Here is a 24,132-nt window from a genome sequence, read left to right as displayed (position 1 = left end):
TCTCTCCCTCTCTTCCCTGTCCTCCCTCTCTCTCTTCCCTGTCCTCCCTCTGTTCCCTGTCCTCTCTCCCCATGCTCCCTGTCCTCTGTCTGGTCTGACCTGTCTCCCTTCCCTCATCACAGAGTCAGGGTCCTGGGGTCTCACTGCTCTCTCTCCTCACACTGTCAGGGTTCTGAAAGAGGTGAAAGTTGCAGGCAGGCAATAATAGTATGCAGTCGTTACAGGCATGGGGTAGTGCTAAGAATATAAAAACAAGTGTTGCAGATAAAGGCAGACACTGTTACAGGTAAGAAAAAGGAATGGCTGACACTTAGAGGCCTGGAAATAGTGAAAGATGAGAAGTGACAATAGTGGACAGGAAAGAAATGGCAGCTACAGGCAGTTATGAAGAGCTTAGTACCTGTTCCAAACAAAAAAGAGTTGACAGATAAAAGCAGGAACAAAATACAAAACTAAGTGCTACTCTAACAGAATGAATCTTGTGCCACCTATGTCCATTTAAGTAAGGTAATGCTGTCAACGTGAGACCACTTCTGTGTGTCAGACAATTTACCCCGAACACTTGTATAAGCCTCAGGTGATTGGGAGATGGAACAGAACAACCTGACCCAATCAGAGGTGACAGAATGAAAATCAACCAAACAAACAATTGGAGCCAGCAACCAACAGCCAATCAGGTTCAAACAGAGGAGAAGAACTCTATCCAACTGTCACCAACTGCCATTCTTCAACTGGACCAACTTGGGTGCAAATTCAAAAGTCTGGCATTAAAACCTCCACCACCTCGGAGGCAACAACTTGAAACCAAATGGTTTCAATGTACGTCCCAGGGCCATTAGGAAGGAAGAACTTCTAAGAACAACATTGCTAACATTTGTTAATAAACTGGAGCAGCAGAATATTCCCAAACTGGAAAGAAAAGCATACAAAGCTGTTTGATTATTCATCCAACAGCTTAATGAGGTAACAATCTTCTGTCTTAAAGCACGATTAACATTGTAGCTTGTATTTTATGTCTAGCCATTTTAAATGTTGAAAAACATCCTAAAGGTGCTTCAGAAAAGTATAAAAATTGATTCAGAACTGAGACTGATATAATGGGTTGAGTGGTTGAAAGCTTGGTCAGAGAGGTGGATTTACAGAGGACTCTAATGTGGAGAGGAAATTAGAGATGTTAATAGCAGCATTCCACAGCCAATTAGGTTAAATACACAGCCAGCAATGCCTGGGAGAAGGTGTAGATTTTTTAAAAATATGTATGCCTTCTAGTTGATGCAGACATCAATGGCATAGCCTGAATTTATTACCCCCCAACTTGTCACCAAACTCAGTGGTTTGCGATATGATAGTTCAGAAGACAACTTAGGGATCCGCTACAGATCTTCAGTCATGTGTAGGTCAGACCAGAAAAAGATGGCAGATTTCTTCCCTCAAAGAACATTCATGATTCCAATGGTGTCTTACAGCAATCAGTGACACTTTCACAGTTTCTGTGGGAGTAGGTTTATTAACTGAGTTTTACCTCCCAACAGCTGTCATGGTGAGGTTTCAACCTATATCACCAGAGTTTTGCTTGAGCCTCTGGGTTCCTAGCCCAGTGCCTAGAGTATTGTAAGGTTGAAAGAGGTAGAAAAAAGCCATGAAATGATTTAAACAGGAGATTGAAAAATATAATTCTAAACATTGCACAACAATAGCTAATGTTCTCAGTTGGACCTTATGATGGAGGGAAGGTCATAGGAAAAGCAGCTGAGGGTTGTTGGCCTAGGACACTAGCCTTAGGGAATCCTGTGGTGACGCCTTTGAGATGAAATTATTGACCTCCACAAACCACAACTGTCTTCCTTAGTGTTAGGTATAACCCCAAACAACAGAGGAGTTTCCCTTTGATTCACATTGACTCCAGTTTTGCTAGGGTTCTTTGATGGCACACTTGATCAAATGCTGCCTTAATGTCACTTCACCTTCGGCGTTGAGCTTGTTTGTCTGTGTTTGACCAAGGTTGGAATGAAGTCAGAAGCCCAGTGGTCCTGAAGGAAACCAAACTGAATGTTAGTGAATAAGTTATTCCTTTGCAAATGCTACTTAATAGAACTGTTGATGACCATTTCCATGACAATCAAGAGTAGACTGATAGGTCAGTAATTGAGTTGAATTAGTTCTGCTTTTTGTACACAAGACATACCATGGTACGTGTCCACCTTGTGGGGTACATGTCAGTGTTGTGGCTCTATTGGGACAGCTGGGGAGGGTTATGGCTAGTTGTGGAGCACAAGTCTTCAGTACTTTTGCTGGAGTGTTGTCAGCCTATGCAATATCCATTGTCTTCAGCTGTTTCTTGATATCACGTGGAGTGAATCAAATTATTTGAAGACTTTTATCTGGGTTCCTTAGGAAGAGGCTGACTTGGATCACCCACTCAGACCTTATGGCTGAAGGTGCAGGCAAGTACCTTACCTTTGTCTTTTGCACAAATATACTAGGCTCCAGTCATTGAGGATAAGGATATTTGTGGTGTCCCCGCCTCCTGTTAAGTGTTCAATTGTCTACCACAACTCATGACTGGATCAGGTATGCAGGGTTTGGATCTGATCCATTGGTTCTTGGGTCTACTGCATGCTGCCACCCCTGTCTGGAGTCTATTATAGCTTCATCGTGTTGACACCTCATCTTTAGGAATGCCTGAGGCATACCCTCCTGCATTCTTCATTGAACAAGGGCTGATTCTCTGATTTGATCAGACTGGTAGACTAGATGATATGCTGGACCATAAGATTATAGACTGTGATTTAATACAATTCTGCTGCTGCAGGTGACCTTCAGAGCTTACTGGTTGCCCAGTTTTGAGTTGCTAGGTACGTTAAACATTGGTCTTATTTCGCACAGTAGGTAGTGCAGATAAAATATTTTTTCCCTCTTTTGGTTGCCATTGTTATGATTGTATTGATCTTGGTAGAGACCGATAATATTTTTATCATTTGTTTTGTAAATCTGAAAATCTAGGTATTTTTTAAACGGATCAAGCTATAAGGTTGTAAAAGAAAACCACAGCAAAATCTAATACTATTGAAGCTGACAACTATATCTTAACAGTCCGTTACATTAAAGTTATTACAAGTACAATGATTACAGTTACTTCTACTCAAACCAAATGTCTTAGATCAAATTGCTTTCCATATCCATTTGAAACACAACCAACAAAAATTGAAGTCAGATACTTCATAGAATTTACAGGATTAACCACAACATATTCCAAAGGTTTGCACATTGAGATGGCTTGAGACTTCCACATACCTCTGGAAAAAAATAGTTCCTTCAAACCTCCTCCATAGAGTCATAGAGATGTACAGCAAGGAAACAGACCCTTCAGTCCAACTTGTCAATGCTGACCAGATACCTCAACCCAATCTAGTCCCACCTGCCAGCACCTGGCCCATTTCCCTCCAAACCCTTCATATTCATATACCCATCCAGATGCATTTTAAATGTTGCAATTGTACCAGTGTCCACCACATCCTCTGGCAGCTCATTCCATACACATACCACCCTCTGCATGAAAAAGTTGCCCCTTAGGTCTCTTTTATATCTTTCTCCTCTCACCCTAAACCTATGCCCTCTAGTTCTGGACACCACCACCCCATGGAAGAGACTTGTCTGTTTATCCTATCCATGCCCCTCATAATTTTATAAACCTCTATAAGGTCACCCCTCAGCCTCCGATGCTTCAGGGAAAACAGCCCCAGCCTATTCAATCTCTCCCAAAGCTCAAATCCTCCATCCCTGGCAACATCCTTATAAATCTTTTCTGAACCCTGTCAAGTTTCACAATATCCTTCCAATAGGAAGGAGACCAGAATTGCACGTAGTATTCCAAAAGTGGCCTAACCAATGTCCTGTACAGCCGTAATACGAACTCCCAATGCCTATACTCAATACTCTGACCAATAAAGGAAAGCATACCAAATACCTCCTTCACTATCCTATCTACCTGCAACTCCACTTTCAAAGAGCCATGAACCTGCACTCCAAGGTCTCTTTGTTCAGCAACACTCCCCAGGACCTTACCATTAAGTGTGTAAGACAATTGCCCCCCTGTTCTCGATTCCTCTTTTCAACAGAGGTTTAAACGCAGCCACTTAGATTCAGAATTCTCCTCATGCTATTGTTTTTACCGCCTGGTGTCTTGCAACTAGGAAATCTGACCCTCTCTTTTGGACTCAGCTGCTCCAAAAATCTAACTGTTAGTACAGCCCTTCAGTTAGCAAGAGTTTTAATTCCTTTTAACCAGCATAGAATTTCAACTGAATCCTGCACAAAACAAATATTCCTGCATCTTCTGTTTTTACTTAAACTGCTTGTTCTAATCTATGCATGAGAATCTATTCCTCTCACTCCCCCTTTAACTAACGTTTTGATTATCCCACTGACTTATTATTAATTAGTGCACTCAAGCAGCTCAATCAGAGTCTATTCAGATAATACATATTCTATTTACATAAGCTTATTTTATTCTTCTGTTTTATGTTCAAGTTCGGAAGTATGAAGACAACCACAGATAACCCTTACTTCAGGACAGACAACGCCCCTGCCAGTACATTGGAACCTCAAGAATGTGTCATCATGCATCAGAAACTGAATGTGATTGACATTGTTGTGCTGTCCCTCTACATTTTACTTATTATATTTGTAGGAGTCTGGGTAAGATCTTCATCTACTTACTAAACTGCTGGCTGAAAACACACTCTTGATTAAAACGTCTTCTATGTCCTTTGAAGAAGTAGACCCAGTATCGTGAGTTATTTTGAAAATCACCACTTGCAAGGGTTAAGTGTGCAGTTGGGCCCCAAAGTTTGAGGTGCAGTGCAGATGGGTCGGGAAAATATGCATAACTGCAGTTGGAATTTAGGGATGGAACCTATTATCTCAAGAATTTCATTTCATTTGTTTCCAGTCATTTTCTTGGTAAGGTAAATGCCACTTTTGAATTTTCTACCTATATTTCCGAAATCAAAAGGACATTAAAATGGCTGCTTGTGGGCACCTTTGAGAATTTATTTTAACCGCCATGAAACTAGCAAGCATGGATTTATGCTGAAGCCAGTAAAAAACCAATTCTGAGTGTTTATTTGGGAAATGTGATTGATCTGGGGAGGTGATGTGGTGCATTGGGTAGTCTTATCATCCCAGCTGAGGATAATATTGAACAAGTCTGATCCCAGAGTGAGGCACAGCTTGATAGATCATAGGTTTTGTTTCTGTTTTGTTTAGTGCAGAGGTCAGAAACCAAACACTTTCACAAGAGCTGCCAATATACTTACAACAAAAAACACTTCAATATTTATACAGAAAACAAAGATTCAACACTTTCACCCCAACAATAATTTTTTTTAGATTTCTTATAGTGTGGAAACAAGCCCTTCAGCCAAACACGTCCACACCGACCCTCCCACCCAAACCCATTCCCCTACAGCTAACACTACGGGCAATTTAGCATGGCCAATTCACCTAACCTGCACATTTTTGGACCGTGGGAGGAAACTCACACAGACCCAGGGAGATTGTGTAAACTCCACACAGACAGTTGTCTGAGGTGGGAATTGAACCCAGGTCTCTGATGCTGTGAGGTAGTAGTGCTAACCACTGTGCCGCCCTATCTTACAACTAAATCTTAGTGAAGGATTACCCCATCTCCATGATAAAGCTGCTGCTTCCAATAAAATGGCTGTAATCAGACCCTTACTCTGCAGTCACTTGATGCTATTCTCTTCAAATAATGTCTATCACTGTGATCTACTAACTCAGTTCACTATTACGAGCAAGTAGGCTTGCAAATAGGAGGCAACAAAGACATTTGCTTCCTTCCTCCCTGAATCAAGTCTGATATGAATGGAGTGGGATGAGGGAGCGAGGTCTGTGCAAAAATCCAGCTGCAAAGGTCCAGTTTCAGACTGAATAGCAAGATGTGATGCTAATCAACCTGTGTTGATTTTGAGCAAGTGTGCACAATAACTGAGTCCAAAATTGCAGCTACCTGATTTCCAGACTTGTTAGCCTTAATCTTTAATATTATTAGGGCAGAAACTAACATTACAAAGACCTGGACTGAAGGCACCATGACTTTTATGATTTAAAATTAAGTGAGTGATAGGGGTGGAGGGCTGGGGGTTTAGGATGGTGTTTGTGAGGGCAGCCTAAACTACACAATCCCTGACAACTATTCAGAGGCAGGGGGACAGTGGCAAGATGGAAATGTTAATAGATTGGTAATCCTGGGTACTTGAGCTCAAATCTCACTATAGCAACTGGTAGCATTATAAATGCTAATGAATAAATCTGGAATTTAAAGCTAGTTCCAATGATGGTAACGGCCATGGAAACCATCTCATTTGCTATTGCCCTTTAGCGAAAGAAAACTGCCATCCTTTTCTGGCCGACATGTGACTCCAGACCACAGTAATATTGTAGATTCTTAACAGTCCATGAATGGCCTAGCAAGTTGTTCAGTTTGAGGAAAAATTAGGCATGGGCAAAAAATCCTGGCTTTCCCAGTGATGCTCACATCTCATGAAAGAGTAAAAACAAGGATATCACTCTATAACCCTTGGTTCACAAACCTGTTAAGATCCCCCCCTGAATTAATTGTGAACATGTTGAATTCTCCTTCCTTCTCATAGTCCTCTGTCTTCTCCTGAGCGTGATCCATTGTTCTCTCCCCACGTGTCCCTGCAGTGGTCATGATGATGCCTCTGCTATCCCCTTCATCGCCTTGCCCTCTCCTGATCACAGCCACATTTTCATGTCACTCATTTCAATTGTGATCAGATACTACTGATACATGGGGATAGACATCTCATGTGACATCGCCATTTACCTGGCAGATAGATGCATTAACTATACTCTTGATCTCTTCAGTCCCTGTGACCCATTGCCCTTTCCAATGGCTCAGTGTTGCAATGGACATCTACCTATTTTATCCCCGGAGTCATTGGTAGGCCCAACATTAGAAAAAAAATCTGAAGAGATGAGGCAGATAAAATTGGATAGCCCCCAAAAATAGGCACTGGAGTTGTGATTTGCAATTAACCTGCACCAGATACTACTGATACATGGGGATAGACATCTCATGTGACATCGCCATTTACCTGGCAGATAGATGCATTAACTATACTGATGAATAGCCACAGGGGATTCTGCAACAGGGGACTCACGTTCATGCAAGTGTAATCATATTTTAGAGGCAGTCTCACCCCTAAAGGAATAGTACATTCTGTGGAGGAACAAGAACTTGTCAACATTGTAATGATTGCACGGACTGCAGTGGTTCAAGAAGACCACTCACCACCAACTTCTGAAGGGCAACTAAGGGTGGGCAATAAATGTCAGCCAAGTCAACAATGCCCACATCCTATGAGTGAATGAAAACATACTGAGGTCGTGACCAGCAGTGGGCTGAACCTGCTAAAGGTTGTGATATTTTAAAACCTAATCCTCCTTCTTGATTTCCCGTCATTTCACAATCCCTTCTGATTTAGGAGTTGCACATCAGTCAGCAGTCTGTGATCCCTCCATGACCACCACTCACCCGGAACTTACCCTTGTGCCTCACTCCTTTCAAATATCCAAAGAATCACAACCTGACCAAGAAGTGGTGCAAGGTCTGGGAGGAATTAAAGAAGAAATGACTGATGGTGAAGAAACACTCTGACTCACTTTCACCCTTGCAGCCACCAGCTTGGACACTGAGACTTTGTGCACTTCGAGATAAAATCTGCATTTGCTGAGCCACCAGACTGCAGCTGAGCGATGGAGTTGTGCAGATGTCTGCTTGTGGGTCTGCAATATCCCACAGAAGTTCTGCTGTAGATGAAGATTTCGATGGAGAGGCACATTGCAGAAGACATATGCACACAGCAATATTTGGCAAGGCTGCCAGAGAGCCTATGGACACTGTCAAGATGGACAGAGAGGTCTGACATGCAGTGATGCACAGGGCTTTGTGCAAAACTTGAGCTTAACCCTTCAGTGGAAATACTGGTCAACTTCAGGAGAACTCTGGCAGACTCAACCATCATACAGGAATTGATGGCCAATACCTCATCTGCCAGTATCAGCAGATGGATTGCAATATCTGCATGATGCATTGCAAGCTCAAACTGCTGCCATCATGGCAACAGAGACCAGTGTTCAAAGAGGGTTGCAGGTACTTAGAGCAAGTCTGCAATATGTGCTGTAGCTGATCTCTGGAATTGCTGAAGTGCTGACCTGGGATGAGTGGCAGTGGCTTTGTGGGAGCACAAAGTTGCTCTCAGGGTGACTACTTGCCAGGGCCTGACTGCTGGCTCTCACGCTGAGCTGGTGCTGTCCAGCCTTCTTTTGCAAAGCCTCATCAGGTCATCCTGCCAGGCCATTTGCAGTATCTCCCACAGATAGTCAGCAGCCTCTCACCAATCATGCTACAGATACTGGGTTAGTACTGGGCCGGTCAAAGGCAGGCAGGCTGGCGTATATGAAAAACATGGTTATTTCTGCACTGGTTTGTTTTTGGTGGTAGTTTTTATTCAAGTATTGAAGGCAAGATGACATTGTGATGGTTTTGTTTGGAGAAATGGGATGCGTTCGTTGGTACAGGTCAATTAAGTCTTTGGAAGATCAGTGTGGGGGTGATGGGCTGAATGGTCTGCTTCCGTACAGTAGGGATTCTATGACATTGGAATAAACACTGCTAGTGTCAGATCAGTGTTGCATGCTGACTGAGATCACAAGCTGACTACTCCAAATACACTGAATGCCTTCTTCATGCATCTGTGCTAACAATGCCATTTGGAATCTAAATGACACCCATAGCAGCAAACATCTAGGCACTACACATTTTAATTTTGTAGCTGATGTGCACTTTCTTAACAAAAAAAATTCCTTTATAATATGTCATGTGATTAGAATCAGTGATTGCTTCCAGACCATTTTCCGCCAATGTTTTCAATTCTCATTCCTTTTTAACTCAAGATATTCTATCTTTTGATTTAACTTAATGCAAGTAATATTCAGTTCTCTGTGATCTGTAGTTAAATATTGTATTATCAAAGCTTGCTAACAGGATGGACAGGTATCCTAAAGACTTAGCTTTCCAAAGGTCCTCAGCTCTGCACTGCTGTTACTCAGACTCACTGCAGAACAAAGCAATGCGGACCTGTAACTTTACACTGTAACCAACAACATTCATACAGCACCTTCACCAGAATAAAATACTCCAAGCCACTTGACAAGAACACTTTGAAAAAAAGAGACTAAGCCACATGAGGAGGTATTAGATTAGACGATCTAAAGCTGAGTTAAAGAAGTTTGAAGGAGTGTCCTTAATTAGGAAATCGAGATGAGGAGGCAGAGATAGTTTTCCAGGGTTAAGGTCTAATTCTTTCGAATAACAGCATTGTATTAGATTAAGAATGATATATTGTTTCCGATTTTTTCGATTAGTCCATGTACAAGACAAAGAGGAACACTATTCGAGGCTACTTTTTGGCAGGAAGGAATATGTCTTGGTGGCCAGTAAGTATTTGGATTCCTAGCTTACATTGGACAACCAGCATTTGACACTGCCTCATCTCAGACTTCTATTTCTTTTGCCCAGATTGGAGCGACACTATTTGCCAACAATGTGGGAAGTGGCCATTTCATTGGGTTGGCTGGAAGTGGAGCAGCCACTGGAATTGCTGTTAGTGTGTTCGAGTGGAGTGTAAGTTATTTTACATGTTGAAATATTTACTTGTAAAAAATTTCCAACTAAAATAAAGCATTCAGTTATAGAAACAGGTTTTAGCCAATCAATGTCTTGAGTCTGTTCTACTATTCAATGAGATTGTTGTTAAATTGTGACTTCATGCTATATGGCAGAGAGTTAAGGTTTAGACAAGTGATGCAGACAGAATGTGAAGAAACACATTAAGCAGCACATTAAGAAGCACATTAAGCAGCTGGCAGAGTGATGGAGTAGGAGATAATGAGTGATATCAAAAGGAATTTGTATGGGCTCCCCAGGGAAATAAACCAAGGGTTACAGGGAATAGGACTGAATATATATTAGAACCCGACCTGTGGGCTGTTGGCTACAAACAGCCTGCCAGAGTGTTTCATGCAGACTGACATATGTTCTACAGGTAGACAAATTTATAGGTCATTCATTAATAATTACATAACGTTACACAAGAAGGATCATAGACCAGGATGATATAAAGTGAAAGTTTATTGGTTTCAATTTTTTTATTTTCATTTTGTTTTATTTGGAACCAGAGTTTCAAATACAGGTGAGTATGAGTGGAAGATCTTCAAGAATTATTAGAATCTCCATGTGTGCTGCAGTAGGTTTATGGTGAGCCTATCAGCAGCAATTAGGGGAGAGTAACTGTTTCTGACTGGAGCCCAAAGCCAGCACCCTAAGGTCAGGAGCCAGGAGCAGTCTGACGCCCATAGCCAGGAGCAGTCTGACGCCCATAGCCAGGAGCACCCTGAGGCCCGGAGCCAGGAGCACCCTGAGGCCAGGAGCCAGTAGCACCCTGAGGCCCAGATCCAGGAGTTGCTCTGAGGCCTGGAGCTGCCTTGAGGCTCAGAGTCAGGAGCACCTTGGGGCCTGATGCCAGGAGCACCCTGAGGCCTGGAGTCAGGAGTATCCCAAGGCCCGGAGCCAGGAGCACTCTGAGGCCCAGATCCAGGAGTTGCCCTGAGGCCTAGAGCTGCAAAGCTTAGCTGAAGAATCTGTAACCACTTTCAGCCTGAAGTAATGAGTAGATAATCTATCTTTGCCTCTTCCTGAGATTCCCAGCATCCCAGATGCCAGTCCTCAGCCAATTTGATTCACTCTTCATGATAACAAAGAGACAGCTGAAGACACAGGGTACTGCTAAGACTATATACACAGTCAATATTCCAGCAGAAGTCTTGATGGCTTGTGCTCCTGAACTAGTCCCACTCTGAGCCAAACTCTTCCAGTGCCAGTCCACTACAGCTACATCACTGACATCAACCTAGCAATGTGAAGAATTGTCCAAATCTGACCTGCCCACAAAAAAAACAGGACAAATCCAACTGACATTGAATGGTATTGCCAACGACATTGTAAACTTTTCACTGTACTCCTATAATTCTGTCCTTGAGTACATGTGACAATAATTTTATCACCATCCTGGGGGTTACCATTGACCAGAAACTGAACTGAATCAGCCTCATAACTGCTGACCAAGTTTGAGGCTTGGAATTCTTGTCTGGTAGAGAGAGGGAAAAGGGGAATAGTTGTGTCTGCTGGCTGTAGGATAGCTGCATCCAGTGTGGGAATGCATCTGATGGGAGGGAATAGCTGTGTCTGGAGAGAGGGGAGAGAAGACGAGAGCTTAGGGGAAGACTGTTGTCTCTGGTGGTGAAAGGAAATTCTTTTGTGTGAAAGAATAATGCTGTAATACCAGGTAATACAAGATCATACCATGATAATTTCCTTTACTTTTCCTTTTATAGGGAATGTATGCTTTGATGTTACTAGGTTGGCTTTTTCTACCCATATACATTGCAGCAGGGGTAAGATTGCATTTTAACTACTTCTAATGCAAAGCAATCATTTTCACAAAAATAAAATTTCCTGTTCCTACTTAACATTTTATCCTTTATTCAACACTTTGTATAACCCCAGAGAAGGGGGTTTCAGAGCAGGATTCTGCAAAATATAAGAACAGGCTACTAATGAAGAATTACAATTGGGATTGTTGGTATGGAAAGGTTATGGAAGGTAATTGAAAGGTAGCAGAATAGGAGAGGACAAATCGACAGCTTTGTAAAATCACCAATTTTACAAAAAGACCAACTTCACTCCCACAAGTTGGGTCTTTAAAGACAAATGCAGTTCAAACTAATAGAACAGAGTTTGATTTACTCAGTTCTCATAAACCATAACTCGGGTTATGGTTTGTGAGAATATGGTTTTTTAAACTGATGGACACCACAAGTCATCTGCCTCCATATCCATATCTAGCAGTCATGATACTGACAGAGAGAAGCAGCAGTGTGTACCATCTGCAAGATGCACTCCAGCAACTCACCAAGGCTCCTTCAATTTCTTCCAAACATACAACCTCTACCGTCCAAAAAGGTAAGGGTAACAGATGCATGGGAACACCACCAACTGAACATTTCTTTGCAAGCCACACACCATTCTGACTTAACTATATCACTGTTGCCAAGTAAAGGGCCTGGGACTTCCTTCCTATCAACATTTTGTTTGTGCCTATTCCTGTGGACTGCACTAGTTCCAGAAGAGCTCACTACCGTCTTCTCAAGGGCAATTAGGGATGGGCAATAAATGCTGTCCTGGTTTGTTTATTTGTATCCAGTTAATAAAAAAACCCTATGATGGGACATTATTTCTTCCAATAGCAACTGTGGGAGAAGTGGTTTCTGCCTGATCAAAGACAATGTAATCTGATTTGGGTTCCTATACTTAGATGAGAGCAGTGAAATTCAGATCTAATTCTTCTGTTTGGCCTCTGGGTTTGCGATTCATGGTTCGATCTCAATTTCCATGTTTGCCCTCAGATGAACATATTCTCTCTCTGCAGGTCACCACCATGCCTGAATATCTACTGAAACGATTTGGAGGCCAAAGAATTCATTTTTTAATAGCTTTACTTTCTTTGATTATCTATATATTCACAAAGATAGCAGTAAGTCTGTTTTTTTTATTGAAGATTCCACATGTATTATAAATATTGCAGGTGTTTCTGAGAATACTTGATTTGATTATGAAGTAAACAATTGGGAAAACTGAGGTTTCCGCTGCATGCCACACATTGTGACTACGATGGTCCAGCACACTGTCTCTCACCATCTGGTATCCTGAAAATACAATGTACCTCAGTGATAAACTCTCAATATACTATATTGCTCTGAATAATTTTAAGGAGGAGACAGATGGAGGTCTAACTAATAATGGGTTGAAGGGTTATGGAGAGCAGGCAGCAAAGTGGAATTGAGGCTGAAATGAGATCAGCCATGATCATGTTAAATAGCAGAGCAGGCTCCTGGTTCTGAAGTTCTTATGTTTTATATACAAAACTCTGTATCCTTGATCATTTCATTCTGTCAACATGGACAGTCCAAATACTGTTTGATTGTATCACAAGAAGTGCAATAACAAACCAATAGCTCATTTTATACATGATCTATTTCCTTTCCTTTTGACTTCAGTGGAACAGAAAATCATTTGCGATACAGAGTTATGGTATAAATTGGGTCATGTTACAGTTGGCTCCGAGCAGGATAATGGCACTGGCTGCACTTCCAGCCAATTCTGGAGGGCGGCCTGAGCTCACGTATGAGTGTGTTGTGCATGCACCAGAACAGAAGGGTGTTCCTGTCATGAAGTTGATCAATCATTCCAGCTGATTTCGTGTTGGTTTCAGAAACTCTGTTTATATTTGTGATTTTTCAGAAGCACTTCTCTCACTTCCATATGACTCAGGAGCATGTCTGGGTGGGGAGTCATGTTCAACAAGGAGATAATTGCTGAACTGGGCCACTCCTATAAGCTGACCTGGAGCCCTTAGACAGTCTTGCCAGTGGTTTTCATGACACTGTGGTTGGGTCCTGAAGAGGAGATTACATTGTCTTCTCTTTCCGCAGAGACAAACACAGTGATAGGGCCTGGCGCTTTGGTTGGATTCCTGATGGGGCAGCATGCATCAACTACACTTAGTTGACTCTGCTGACTCCTATAACAGTGAAGATAGACACAGCTACCACAGCTGCTGTTGATAAAGGTGCTGTCAGTATGCAAGCAAGTGAAAATATCATTTCGGTGAATGCCTACTTCCATGCCAGTAACACTGTCTATTCATGGAGCACAGTCAGCCATATCCACTGGTCTCAGCCCTCCTCTGAAAACAAAAGCGTGAGATGAAAGAGCAAATATAGATGACTGATATCCCCCTTTCTTGCCATCCAACCAGATAGAAACAGCAGGCACATAATGAGAGCCATAGAGATGTGCAGCACGGAAACAGACCCCTCAGTCCAACTTATCCATGCCAACCAGATACCCTAAGCTAATCTAGTCCCATTTGCCAACATTTGGCCTATATCCCTTTTAACCCTTCCTATTCATTTACCCATCCAGAATCTATCTCACGAATCAGGCATCAGTTCTACTGAGTTGACTGCATTGTGGAAGTAAGGGCGTTCCCTACATCACAGGATGAAGCAGGTTAAGAAGTGTGAAGTGGTCAGCTGTGTCCTCCATAATGTTAACATCCTTCAAAATCTGGAATACACTGAATTACAGCATATGGCAGAAACTCCGCCATGGAATTTCAGGGCATTCTGTACTATTCCTCCTTTGGAGACATGGATCTAATGTCAATGTTCATCTGCTGCTCCCTTAGTGGTATAGCCTGTGAAGCGTACACAGAAATCTTTCCACATTTTACAATATTCTGTCACTGAGGGCAAATAGTAGGGTTCAATGCATATAACACCCCAAATTTCACCTTGAAAAGACAACCTGCAAATAAAACATACATGTTTATTTGAAAGGACTTGGCACAGGATGGCATGCAGTCTGTGGTAGGGTTTCTCAACCTCTTGCCTATCTCTGCTTCCAGGCCAAACACCTCACCGTGGGCGGCACGGTGGCTCAGTGGTTAGCACTGCTGCCTCACAGCACCAGGGACCTGGTTTCAATTCCCGCCTATCTGTGTGGGTTTCCTCTGGGTGCTCCCATTTCCTCCCACAATCCAAAAAAATGTGCAAGTCAGGTGAATTGGCCATACTAAATTGCCCACAGTGTTAGGTGCATTAGACAGGGGTAAATATAGGGTAGGGAATGGGTTTCTCTTCAGAGGGATGGTGTGGACTTGTTGGGCCGAAGGGCCTGTTTCCACACTGTAAAGAATCTAATCAATCTTTAGGCAAAACAGTGAATGACTAATACTGAAACAATGGAGAGAGCTGGGAAGATGTTTCTAATCCTTTTTGGCCAGGAATCCATCAAGAATGGTGATGGTGAACTTTGAGACATAAGGCCGCTCTCCAGCAACTATCCTTGAACCATTAGATTTCTCCTGAAGCTGAAGGGAACAAATGCAGTGAAACACAAAGATTGACACTTCACAATAAGCTATGCAAAGTATTCCAACTAGTGCAAGCCCAAACAGAAATACGCAGATCCTCAAAAATGTTCAGGACTCTAGGCAGCTGTTTAAAGGAATCGAGGGAAGTAATAAGCAAAGTGACATAACTTCTGCTTAACTGATATATGGGCATTGGTCTGCCTTAAGGCAGGAGTTAGTTGGGACAACCTGCAACAGCTGATGAAGTTTATTATTGTCAGTCTACAACAGGTAGCAGGGAGAATGTAGGACCCACTCCTCTCCTATATTCTATGTTTCAATGTACTATGTTTCCAGTTAGAATTAATCGCAAGCAGATAATGGTCATCTTGCTGGATCGGGATCAGTATCAAAGGGGGAGGTCTAATTAACATACCAGCCTTTTTGGGAACACTTCCTACCACACTAATCCTTAAGAGAAGCAACACCAGACAGACATTGTAGAAGATGGTTGCAGATGTTTTAAGATGTTTCATAGTCCTGTAGCCAGAAATTAAAGGCCATAAAACCCAATAGCTTTCTGTTATCACAGGTGCAAATCCCACTTAGAAAGTTCTTGTAAGTGGTCTGTTTGCAAAGAATACTTCACAAAAGTAATTCTTGACCTCAGACCCTTTGAGCCTGGCTCTGCATGGAAGTATGAATTATGGTATACCATAGTTCCCTGTTTCTCTCAATTCAGCCATCTGTTTAATTTTTCTATAGCCCTCTGAATTCTAGTAATTCCCATTTGCTCATTACCTGCTGCATTGATTTGTGATTATGGCACTGTTAGTATCATGCTTCATTTCACATACTGCCAACAAAACGGACCTAGGACACAGCCCAGTGGAATACCATGGATAAGTGTCCCATGTTATATTTGTGCTTTTCCTTTAAAAGAGTTTTCCTGAAGAACTCTGTATGTTATATGCAATACTATAACTCTGTCTACCAGTTAGATAGCCATTGCAAGCTTCACATGCTGAAATCACTCGGTTGTTGTAATGTCTGCTTCATAACTTATAGTGTGTTTTGCTGCTTCAAATGAAAAAAAAAACTCATGGAATTATTTAGTTCCTGATGAGCAACTGAATATTTGGCCATCAGTATTAACATGACACAGTGAACAACAATGACATACATTGTGCACATGAGGCCTATCATGCTTAAATTGACAACAAACAAGTCAATTTATAGTTGAAATGCATGGTAGATATTCTTCAATTGTACTAATGTGCCTGAGACAACCATCATTATCTTTGTTAATTTACAGTGTTGAAGAGTGTACATAATGAAAAATGTAAATACAGCTTGCAGGTAAACAGACAAACTATTGAGAGACTAATTCAACTCACTTGAGAAAAACAAATGGTTAGGCCATGTGGCAAATCAATAGCAAGCAAGGCAAGGTACATTGTCAGAAAGTCCAAAAAATGCCCTTGTTTAAATTGTGACACAGCAAACCTCTAAACAGAATTTAAAATGTTTCAATGGTGTTCAGAGCAAGAGTTTAAGATTTTGCTCTATTGAATGCAAGCTGTCAAGTTCTCCTTAGCAATGGGGAATTAGGTCTCCACAGACCTATTACACCAGCATGCCATGATCTCCCATTAGTTACAATCCATTGAATCAGTCATAGAGCATAGACAACAAAAACTAAAGCAAACTATTCAGAAAATTCTCACAGAAGAATGAAAAACTTTACTTTCTATTGAATTAATGGTGATAAAATCTCAGCTCAATGGAGAGAAAAATGTAAATTCAAGAGGAAGTGTCTGAACACTTAACTCAGGAAAGATCCAAAATTGAGAATACCATCTCTGAGATAATTAAGTCTTCTGGGGATATTTCTGTTCTGCTCATAAAAATTAATAAAGGGATGAAAAAGAAAAAGAAAGGAAACAGGATTCTCACAAGAAGCTATTAGGTAGATCTTGACTTTGATTGTGTAAAGTGGGTAGTAGGGAGTTAGCAGCTCATTTTACGTAGCTCCTTAATCACAATTCCCATTGATTTCATACATACTTGACAGCTCCCTACTCTTTCTTTAGTTATACGCCACACTGTAGACAAACCATACATTAAACTGTCCCACAATAGAAATCAAAAATGCAGTTAGTGAAATATTTTTCATGTTGGTTAATGTTACTGAGTAATATATTTTATGATGTATTTTGTCCAGGTTGATATCTATGCTGGAGCCATCATTATTCACATTGCTTTGCAATGGGATCTGTACATTTCTGTGTTTGGGTTACTCTTTCTTACTACAATATATGCCATTGGAGGTAGGTCTGTCACCCAGCCTAACATATAAAACAATCTATTACTATTACTTTATTAGTGTTTTCTCTACTAAAACGCTCAGCTGGCATTGTCAATTAAGTGATGCATTTTTAAACAACTTACCTTTTGTACATCAGGAATTATGTTTCTTGAGAGAGTTGTTTTATGAAATTCCTTATGCAATGGTAAGAATTTGACCATGACCTCAAATTGGCCTGATCAGAAGTGATACTACTCAGAACTATGCAGACTGTAAAGAACTTGGAAAATATTTTTGTAATATCATAAGACCATGTAATAGTTCGCCCATTCTCAGTGATTGTGTTTGCTTATGGAGGAAACAGGTCAGAGGTTGGACTGTATATCTACCTTGTCATAAAATTGAGAGTGTTTCAAGAAGACAAGAAGAAGTAAAACCATTTCCAAGCCTCTCAAAATCATGGCATGTTAAAACATAGAAACAGTCCACCCAGTCTGTGTCAGTGTGTTGCCATAAACTATTTTCCATTTCTTTAGTATTCCCATCTTTGTGGTCATTTAATTCCTTTGCAAATGATTGCCTACAGTGACTCATGACTAAGAATATACCAATCTGTCTATAGAACATCTTTTCTGGTGGAAGTTACTGTGACTGATTTTTCCAATACAATTAGTTATTCACTATAGAAAACTGTTGAGCCAGGGACTGACTAGCATTACATTAAAATGTTTTGCTTTTCTTCTAATAACATGGAAGTTTTAATATTCACCCGAACATGAAAATGGTGACTTTACTTCGAGTCTCAATTCAAAGATGACACAATGTAGCACACTCTCACTCGGGCATTATACTAGATTGTGTTTTCTAGTTTTGAACCACTTACAATCAGACAGATGGTGTGATTTTGGAAGTTGTGATTTGGAAGTGATTGAGGTGATTCATAAAGATGCATTTAAGGATTCCTGTCTTGTGGAATGCTCTGTATGCTAATGTAAGTTGTGATTTGGAGCTGCCGGGGTTGGACTGGGGTGCACAAAGTTAAAAATCACACAACACCAGGTTATAGTCCAACACTAGCTTTCGGAGCGTCGCTCCTTCATCAGGTGGTAGTGGAGGACATAACCACCTGATGAAGGAGCGATGCTCCGAAAGCTAGTGTACTTCCAATTAAGCCTGTTGGACTATAACCTGGTGTTGTGTGAGTTTTAACTAAGGTAAGTTGTTATCTGGAATGGGATGTCAATTAAAATTAAAAGTATCCTTCATCAATGCAATTTTAAATCTATTCAAGACTGTCCACCATCCCAGTATATGGTACCAAAAGTCTGAGTAGGTCTTGAGAATGATCTTAGTAGCAGAGACAAGAATTTTGTTTGAAGTTAGTACTAGAAAACTGAAATTTCTCCCCAAAATGCTGAGGATATTGGAGAACAATTGATATTTTGAAGACTAGGATTAGCAGGTTTTTATTAGGAAATGGTATCAATTGGATCAAACTGGTTAAATAGAATTTGGTGTTAGCCACAATCTAATATCGGCTACGATAAGATCTCCCAAGAGCTAAATCTATCTGTTCTAGTTCCTATTTTTTAATCACTCTGAGGGAGGATCAGCTTAACATTCTTGATCACACATAACTCATCTATTGAAACTTTATTAATTGCCCAATGTTTGTCAAATTATCACAAACATAACTTTGCTGGGAACTGTGGTCTTACCTGTTCTTTAGTTTTCCTGAGATAAGATCCTCAACCCCCCAGTAAGCTCAACACTAAGCCCATATAGCATATAACTAAAATTGTCACTTAGAGGTTTACTCTGCTTTTAATCCAAATAGCGATGAAACCATGACAATCCCAACAATTAATAGGTGGACAAAAGCAAACTGTGAGACACCTAATGAGTGAAGAATGTGATGCATTAGCAGCAGCTGTAAAAACAAAAAAGTTTGTTTTACTTATGAAACAGCTCAACTAAGACATTGTCCTCTGCTGTTACCAATGCATAGTTACTCCTGCCAGGAGGTATGCTTTTGTGGTATATCCTGCTCTTCTGTCTTGTGTCATTCTCACACATCATTATAGCTCCTCTGCAACCACCATATGATCTCTGTCATCCAACAGTGCCTTCTACTGCCTCCTCCATTTTGCCCACTAGGAGACATCTTTGTTATTTTTCAAATCTGATCAATGGCCAAAATACTGATATTTTCTTTTCTGAATGTCAATTTTTAGGATTTGTTTTGCTCTCGCTATTTGAAACACCCCTTCAATTGTCTTATGGTTTATATATAGAATTTTTAGTATACATTTTAACACCTACATTTCAAAAGTTCCATTTCCTTCCACAGGTCTCACTTGTATAGGTTGCTAAAGCATACAGGATGGTGGATAGAATGTCACAGTCTTGTGAGTTTTCCCTTGTTACAACCGTGAGTTTTCTTGTTGTTAACACATCATTCATCTTCGCAAAATAACTTCTGGTTGTTTCTAATCTTCTTCTAATTGCTGCATCACATTTGTCATCTTCTGTTATCATGTGTCCAATATACAATATGTTCCATTGTGACACCATCCACTTCAGTCTTAAATCTAGTTTCTTCTAACATGTTGCTTTGAACTATCATTTCTAAGTATCTAGAATGTACTTACTCTACAATATCTTGTAGGGCTTCTTCTGATTTTACATATTGCGTTACATGTTGCATTATCAGCATGCCAGTTTTGTCATGCTTTTGCTGCAAATTTTTATCATGAAATACATCTAATCCAGTAAATATTGTTCTGTGCATGAATTGAATAATTTTATTGATAGTATACATTCTTACTGCACTTCTGTCTTAAATGAAACAATACATGATTGCCCCTTTTCTCACCTGATGCTTGCTTTTTGTTCCAATATAGGTGATGGATAAATCTCACATCTTTACTGTCAAAGTCACAATTCAGTAAACTTCAAGAACTTTTCATGATAAATACAATCAAAATTTTTCTTAGCTCATGAAACACACATTCTTGTTTTCTTGTAGATTTTCGAAGATTGTTCTTAGTTTAAATACTCCGTCTCTCGTTCCTATTTCAGGTTTACATCCAGAATGCTTTTCATCAATTTCTACTTCAGATGTATTATTGATTCTTTCTAATATGATTTTCAAGATAACTTTACTGAGATGACTAATTAAGCTTATTGTTCAAAAATCATTGTATTTCATTGCATGAGGATTCTTAGTTTACTTAAACAGTGAATATCTTAAATCACTTGGTATATTTTGATCATAAATTTCTTTATCACTTCTAATCTGTCTTTCCAAGGTGTTCATTATTCTTTTGTTGTTCATCTGTGTCTCGAACTTTTCCTGTGGTCATCAATTTCAAATAATTCCCTGCCTTTGATATCAATTTGGTTCGTCTTTGTCTCTATATATTGAATAAGTATTGCAACCATTGTTTTGCTATTGTTTTACTTTCAAATGATATATCACAGTCTTTGACTTTTATGCATCCATTATTTTATGTTGTCCCTGTATTTCTATCTGTTAAAGATTTTACCTTCTGGTGGATAATCTCATTATCTGAATTCTTTCCAGCTTCAATACTTCATTACACATGTCATTATACCATTTCTCTTTAGCCTGCCTACATAGGGACTCAGAAAAATAGGAATGAGGAGTAGGAATGGGCATTTAGTTCTTAACAGCCTACTCCAGCATTCAATCAAGTCATGGTTGATCTGATTGTTGTCTCACCTCTATTCTTCTGTTTGCACCTCATTATCCTTGCCATCTGTTACAAATCTAAATTAGCCTTGAATATAATTGAAGAGTCAGCCTTCACTGCCTTTGGGAAAGAAAATTCTAATGACCCTCAGAGGAGAAAGAAATTTTCCTCATCTCTGTTTTAAAAGGGAGACCCCATATTCTTAATCCTTGCCTCCTAGTTCCATCTATCCTACAAGCGGAAATATCTTCCAGGTCTCCACCATTTCCAGTCTCATCAAGATCTTATATATTTCAATAAGATGACCTCTCATTGTCCTAAACTCCACTGAATATCGGCTCAACCTATACAAAACATTTCAAACATTCAATGCAGTCTTCATTTTCTTAACAATTTCATCATATTCATGTACATTTCTTTTCCTTCCCCTCTTTAGCATCATTTTAAATATTTTGTTTGTCATCTATTGCTTGTCTCTGTTTTGGTTGCACTTCCTTTACAGTCCATTTAATGTTTTTCCATTTGCCTTCTATTTCTCCTTCTGAGACCTTGGTTCCACAGATCGGTGCAATATCAAGGGCCGAAGTGGCTGTACTGCGCTGTAACATTCTCTGTTCTATGTACCATTGCTGGTTCTGCTTCCAGAGACATTCATAATTGTTCTGTACCTTTGAGTGAATGTCACAATGGTGTTTGCATACTTCATCATGTTAAGGTCAAAATGGTTTCACATTTTTCTCCTTTTTGGTATTTTCAGTTTCAACTTAGTTCTTGTGCAAGGAGACAAAAGGTTTTAAAATTATATTCACACTTGGGTGCTTATGAATTTTTTTTGCTGCTTTATAATGTTGCTTGAAGCATTGAAAGAAGAACAGAAAAGCTGTATACTATTTAAATGGGCAGCCATTGCAGAATTTGATGGTACAGAGGGATTTGAATGTCCTGGTACATGAATCAATCACTCCCCAAAGGATTGATTAAGTGCATGGCTTAGTTCATTTAAAATAGTAAAGCACATTATAAGTTATTAAACAAGCATTACATCAGAGCAATTGGTTACTGTGTGTTCTTCCTGCACACTCTCAATTAGACTAACTTAGACATAGAGTTGCAGCCATATATTCACAAAACACCTGGCATCTTGATGGTAAAGTGTCTTTAGGTCAAAGGTACATGTACAACCTTTCCCTGCTTTCTAAAAGAAAGTTCAACTTGTTACATTAACAAATGGGTTAACAGGTCTCTATAGCACATAAGTAATCTCCTGGTGTGTCCAGGTCTCAGGGTGATGATTTCATCTGCTGCAGTGAAACTTTGAGTCATTTAAAACAAATTTCAAGGTTTTTAAATGTTCTTCTTTTAATTTTTCTTTAACTTAAAACAAAATATCTGATTTGCAGCTTGTCCCATTTTCAAAACAGCAGCAGTGGACTTTGCAATTCTAAAAGAAATTGACTTTTGGTAAAAGCTGTTCAGACCTCAAAATTGTTTCCCTGGTCTGATTAATTGCTTTAGCTTTTAGAACAGCTTTCTTGCAGCTCCAATTCAGTTCTGAAACTATCGTCTCCAGCCGTCAGCTTGAACAGTGTTTTTTTTCCAGTCTGCCTGCCTGCTGTATCCTAAAGGTTGATTTTGTAGGTTATACCCACTCCCCCACAGCAGCATTCCAGAGCAATTTCTTTTGATGTTTCCCTTTGGACTTTCTGATGAAGGGCTTATGCCTGAAACGTCGATTCTCTTGCACCTCAGATGCTGCCTTACTGTGCACACCCTTCAACTTTGGATTTTCATGTATTGTACACATTGTTATTTAAAGCCTTGAAACTGTCTCAAAAGCCTTTAAGGCCACGAAACCAACAGTGTTCAAGATCAGTTTCTTGACAAAATTAAATCAGTCTCTCTCCTTTTTCATTTTTTGATCCAGACTGTTTTAATTTATGTGCATTCCTCATTGTCCTTCACTAATTTTGTGTTTATGTTGCGCATTATGATTACTACATCATAATTGAGTTACAACAATTCAGAATGCCACTATATATTTAAAAATGCCTCTGTTACCCACTCAATGTGATCTTGTGTCAAGGCATAAACTTGGATGTCAATTATATCAAAAAGCTTTCCTTTGATCTTATACCTAACATGTTATTGCGGACATTTGGTTTATCTCCAGCATCATTTAATTTTTATTATTTGTAATTATTTCTCTGCCTCAATTAATCAGATCATAGGTCATCTCTTCACATGCTATTCAGCTGTTGGCAGTTTACTCAAACTTTTGATCACCTGCAGAGACTTGTTATTTGGCCTATCGACACCCTATTCCCACCATTTGTATGATTTTTAAAATATTTCTGCCTATAAATTCTATGCCTGTATGCTTTTCTTCACTTTACCTGACAAAGGAGCAACATGCCGAAAGCTCGTGATTTCAAATAAACCTAAAAATCACACAACACCAGGTGATTGTCATCACCTGATGAAGGAGCGTCGCTCCGAAAGCTAGTGTGCTTCCAATTAAACCTGTTGGACTATAACCTGGTGTTGTGTGATTTTTAACTTTATATGCCCCTGTCCAACACCGGCATCTCCAAATCAAATAAACCTGTTGGACTATAACTTATTATTGTGAGACTTCTAACCTTTCTTCTATCTTAATTGTGGTTATTCTTTCTGAGAAAATAAAATCACCATGCTCTGATGATGGGCCTCTGGTCACAACCACAAAAGGTCTACAGAACATGCAATAGAAGTCAGGGGTAAAGATGGCAGAGATACATGCAGCTTTGTGTGGAACTTGGAGAAGCCTGCATTATCCTGAGTTCTGCCACTTCCCATGCAAGTTAAAAATGTCTTCTTCCATGGAAAGGATGCTCACCACAATGTAAAGCCAGGCTGAGCGTTCACCCCATAGACACTTGGGTGTGTACTCCATCACGCAAGGCATGTGCCTAACCCAATAGATGGTTGAATGAGAAGAGGACAAAGAAGCAGGATCTATCATCAGGAATCCTTCCTCCTCAGGGAG

General features: G+C 40.1%; 1 protein-coding gene across 1 annotated transcript in view; it reads left to right on the top strand.

Annotated features, from left to right (window-relative positions):
• Nucleotides 1–734: 734 nt before the first annotated feature.
• Nucleotides 735–24,132, top strand: part of LOC122560397 (sodium/myo-inositol cotransporter 2-like) — a 66,681-nt gene continuing 43,283 nt past the window's right edge. Inside the window, exons 1-7 of the mRNA XM_043711029.1 lie at nt 735–963; nt 4,531–4,698; nt 9,475–9,546; nt 9,629–9,733; nt 11,503–11,562; nt 12,597–12,701; nt 17,308–17,413. Of these exons, the coding sequence (XP_043566964.1) occupies nt 4,540–4,698; nt 9,475–9,546; nt 9,629–9,733; nt 11,503–11,562; nt 12,597–12,701; nt 17,308–17,413 (607 nt within the window). The 5' untranslated portion in view covers nt 735–963; nt 4,531–4,539. The remainder of the gene's footprint in view (nt 964–4,530; nt 4,699–9,474; nt 9,547–9,628; nt 9,734–11,502; nt 11,563–12,596; nt 12,702–17,307; nt 17,414–24,132) is intronic.

Source organism: Chiloscyllium plagiosum, chromosome 21 (genome assembly GCF_004010195.1).
Source record: "Chiloscyllium plagiosum isolate BGI_BamShark_2017 chromosome 21, ASM401019v2, whole genome shotgun sequence".
In the NCBI taxonomy this organism is placed as follows: domain Eukaryota; kingdom Metazoa; phylum Chordata; class Chondrichthyes; order Orectolobiformes; family Hemiscylliidae; genus Chiloscyllium; species Chiloscyllium plagiosum.
This window is presented reverse-complemented; position numbering and strand designations above follow the sequence as displayed.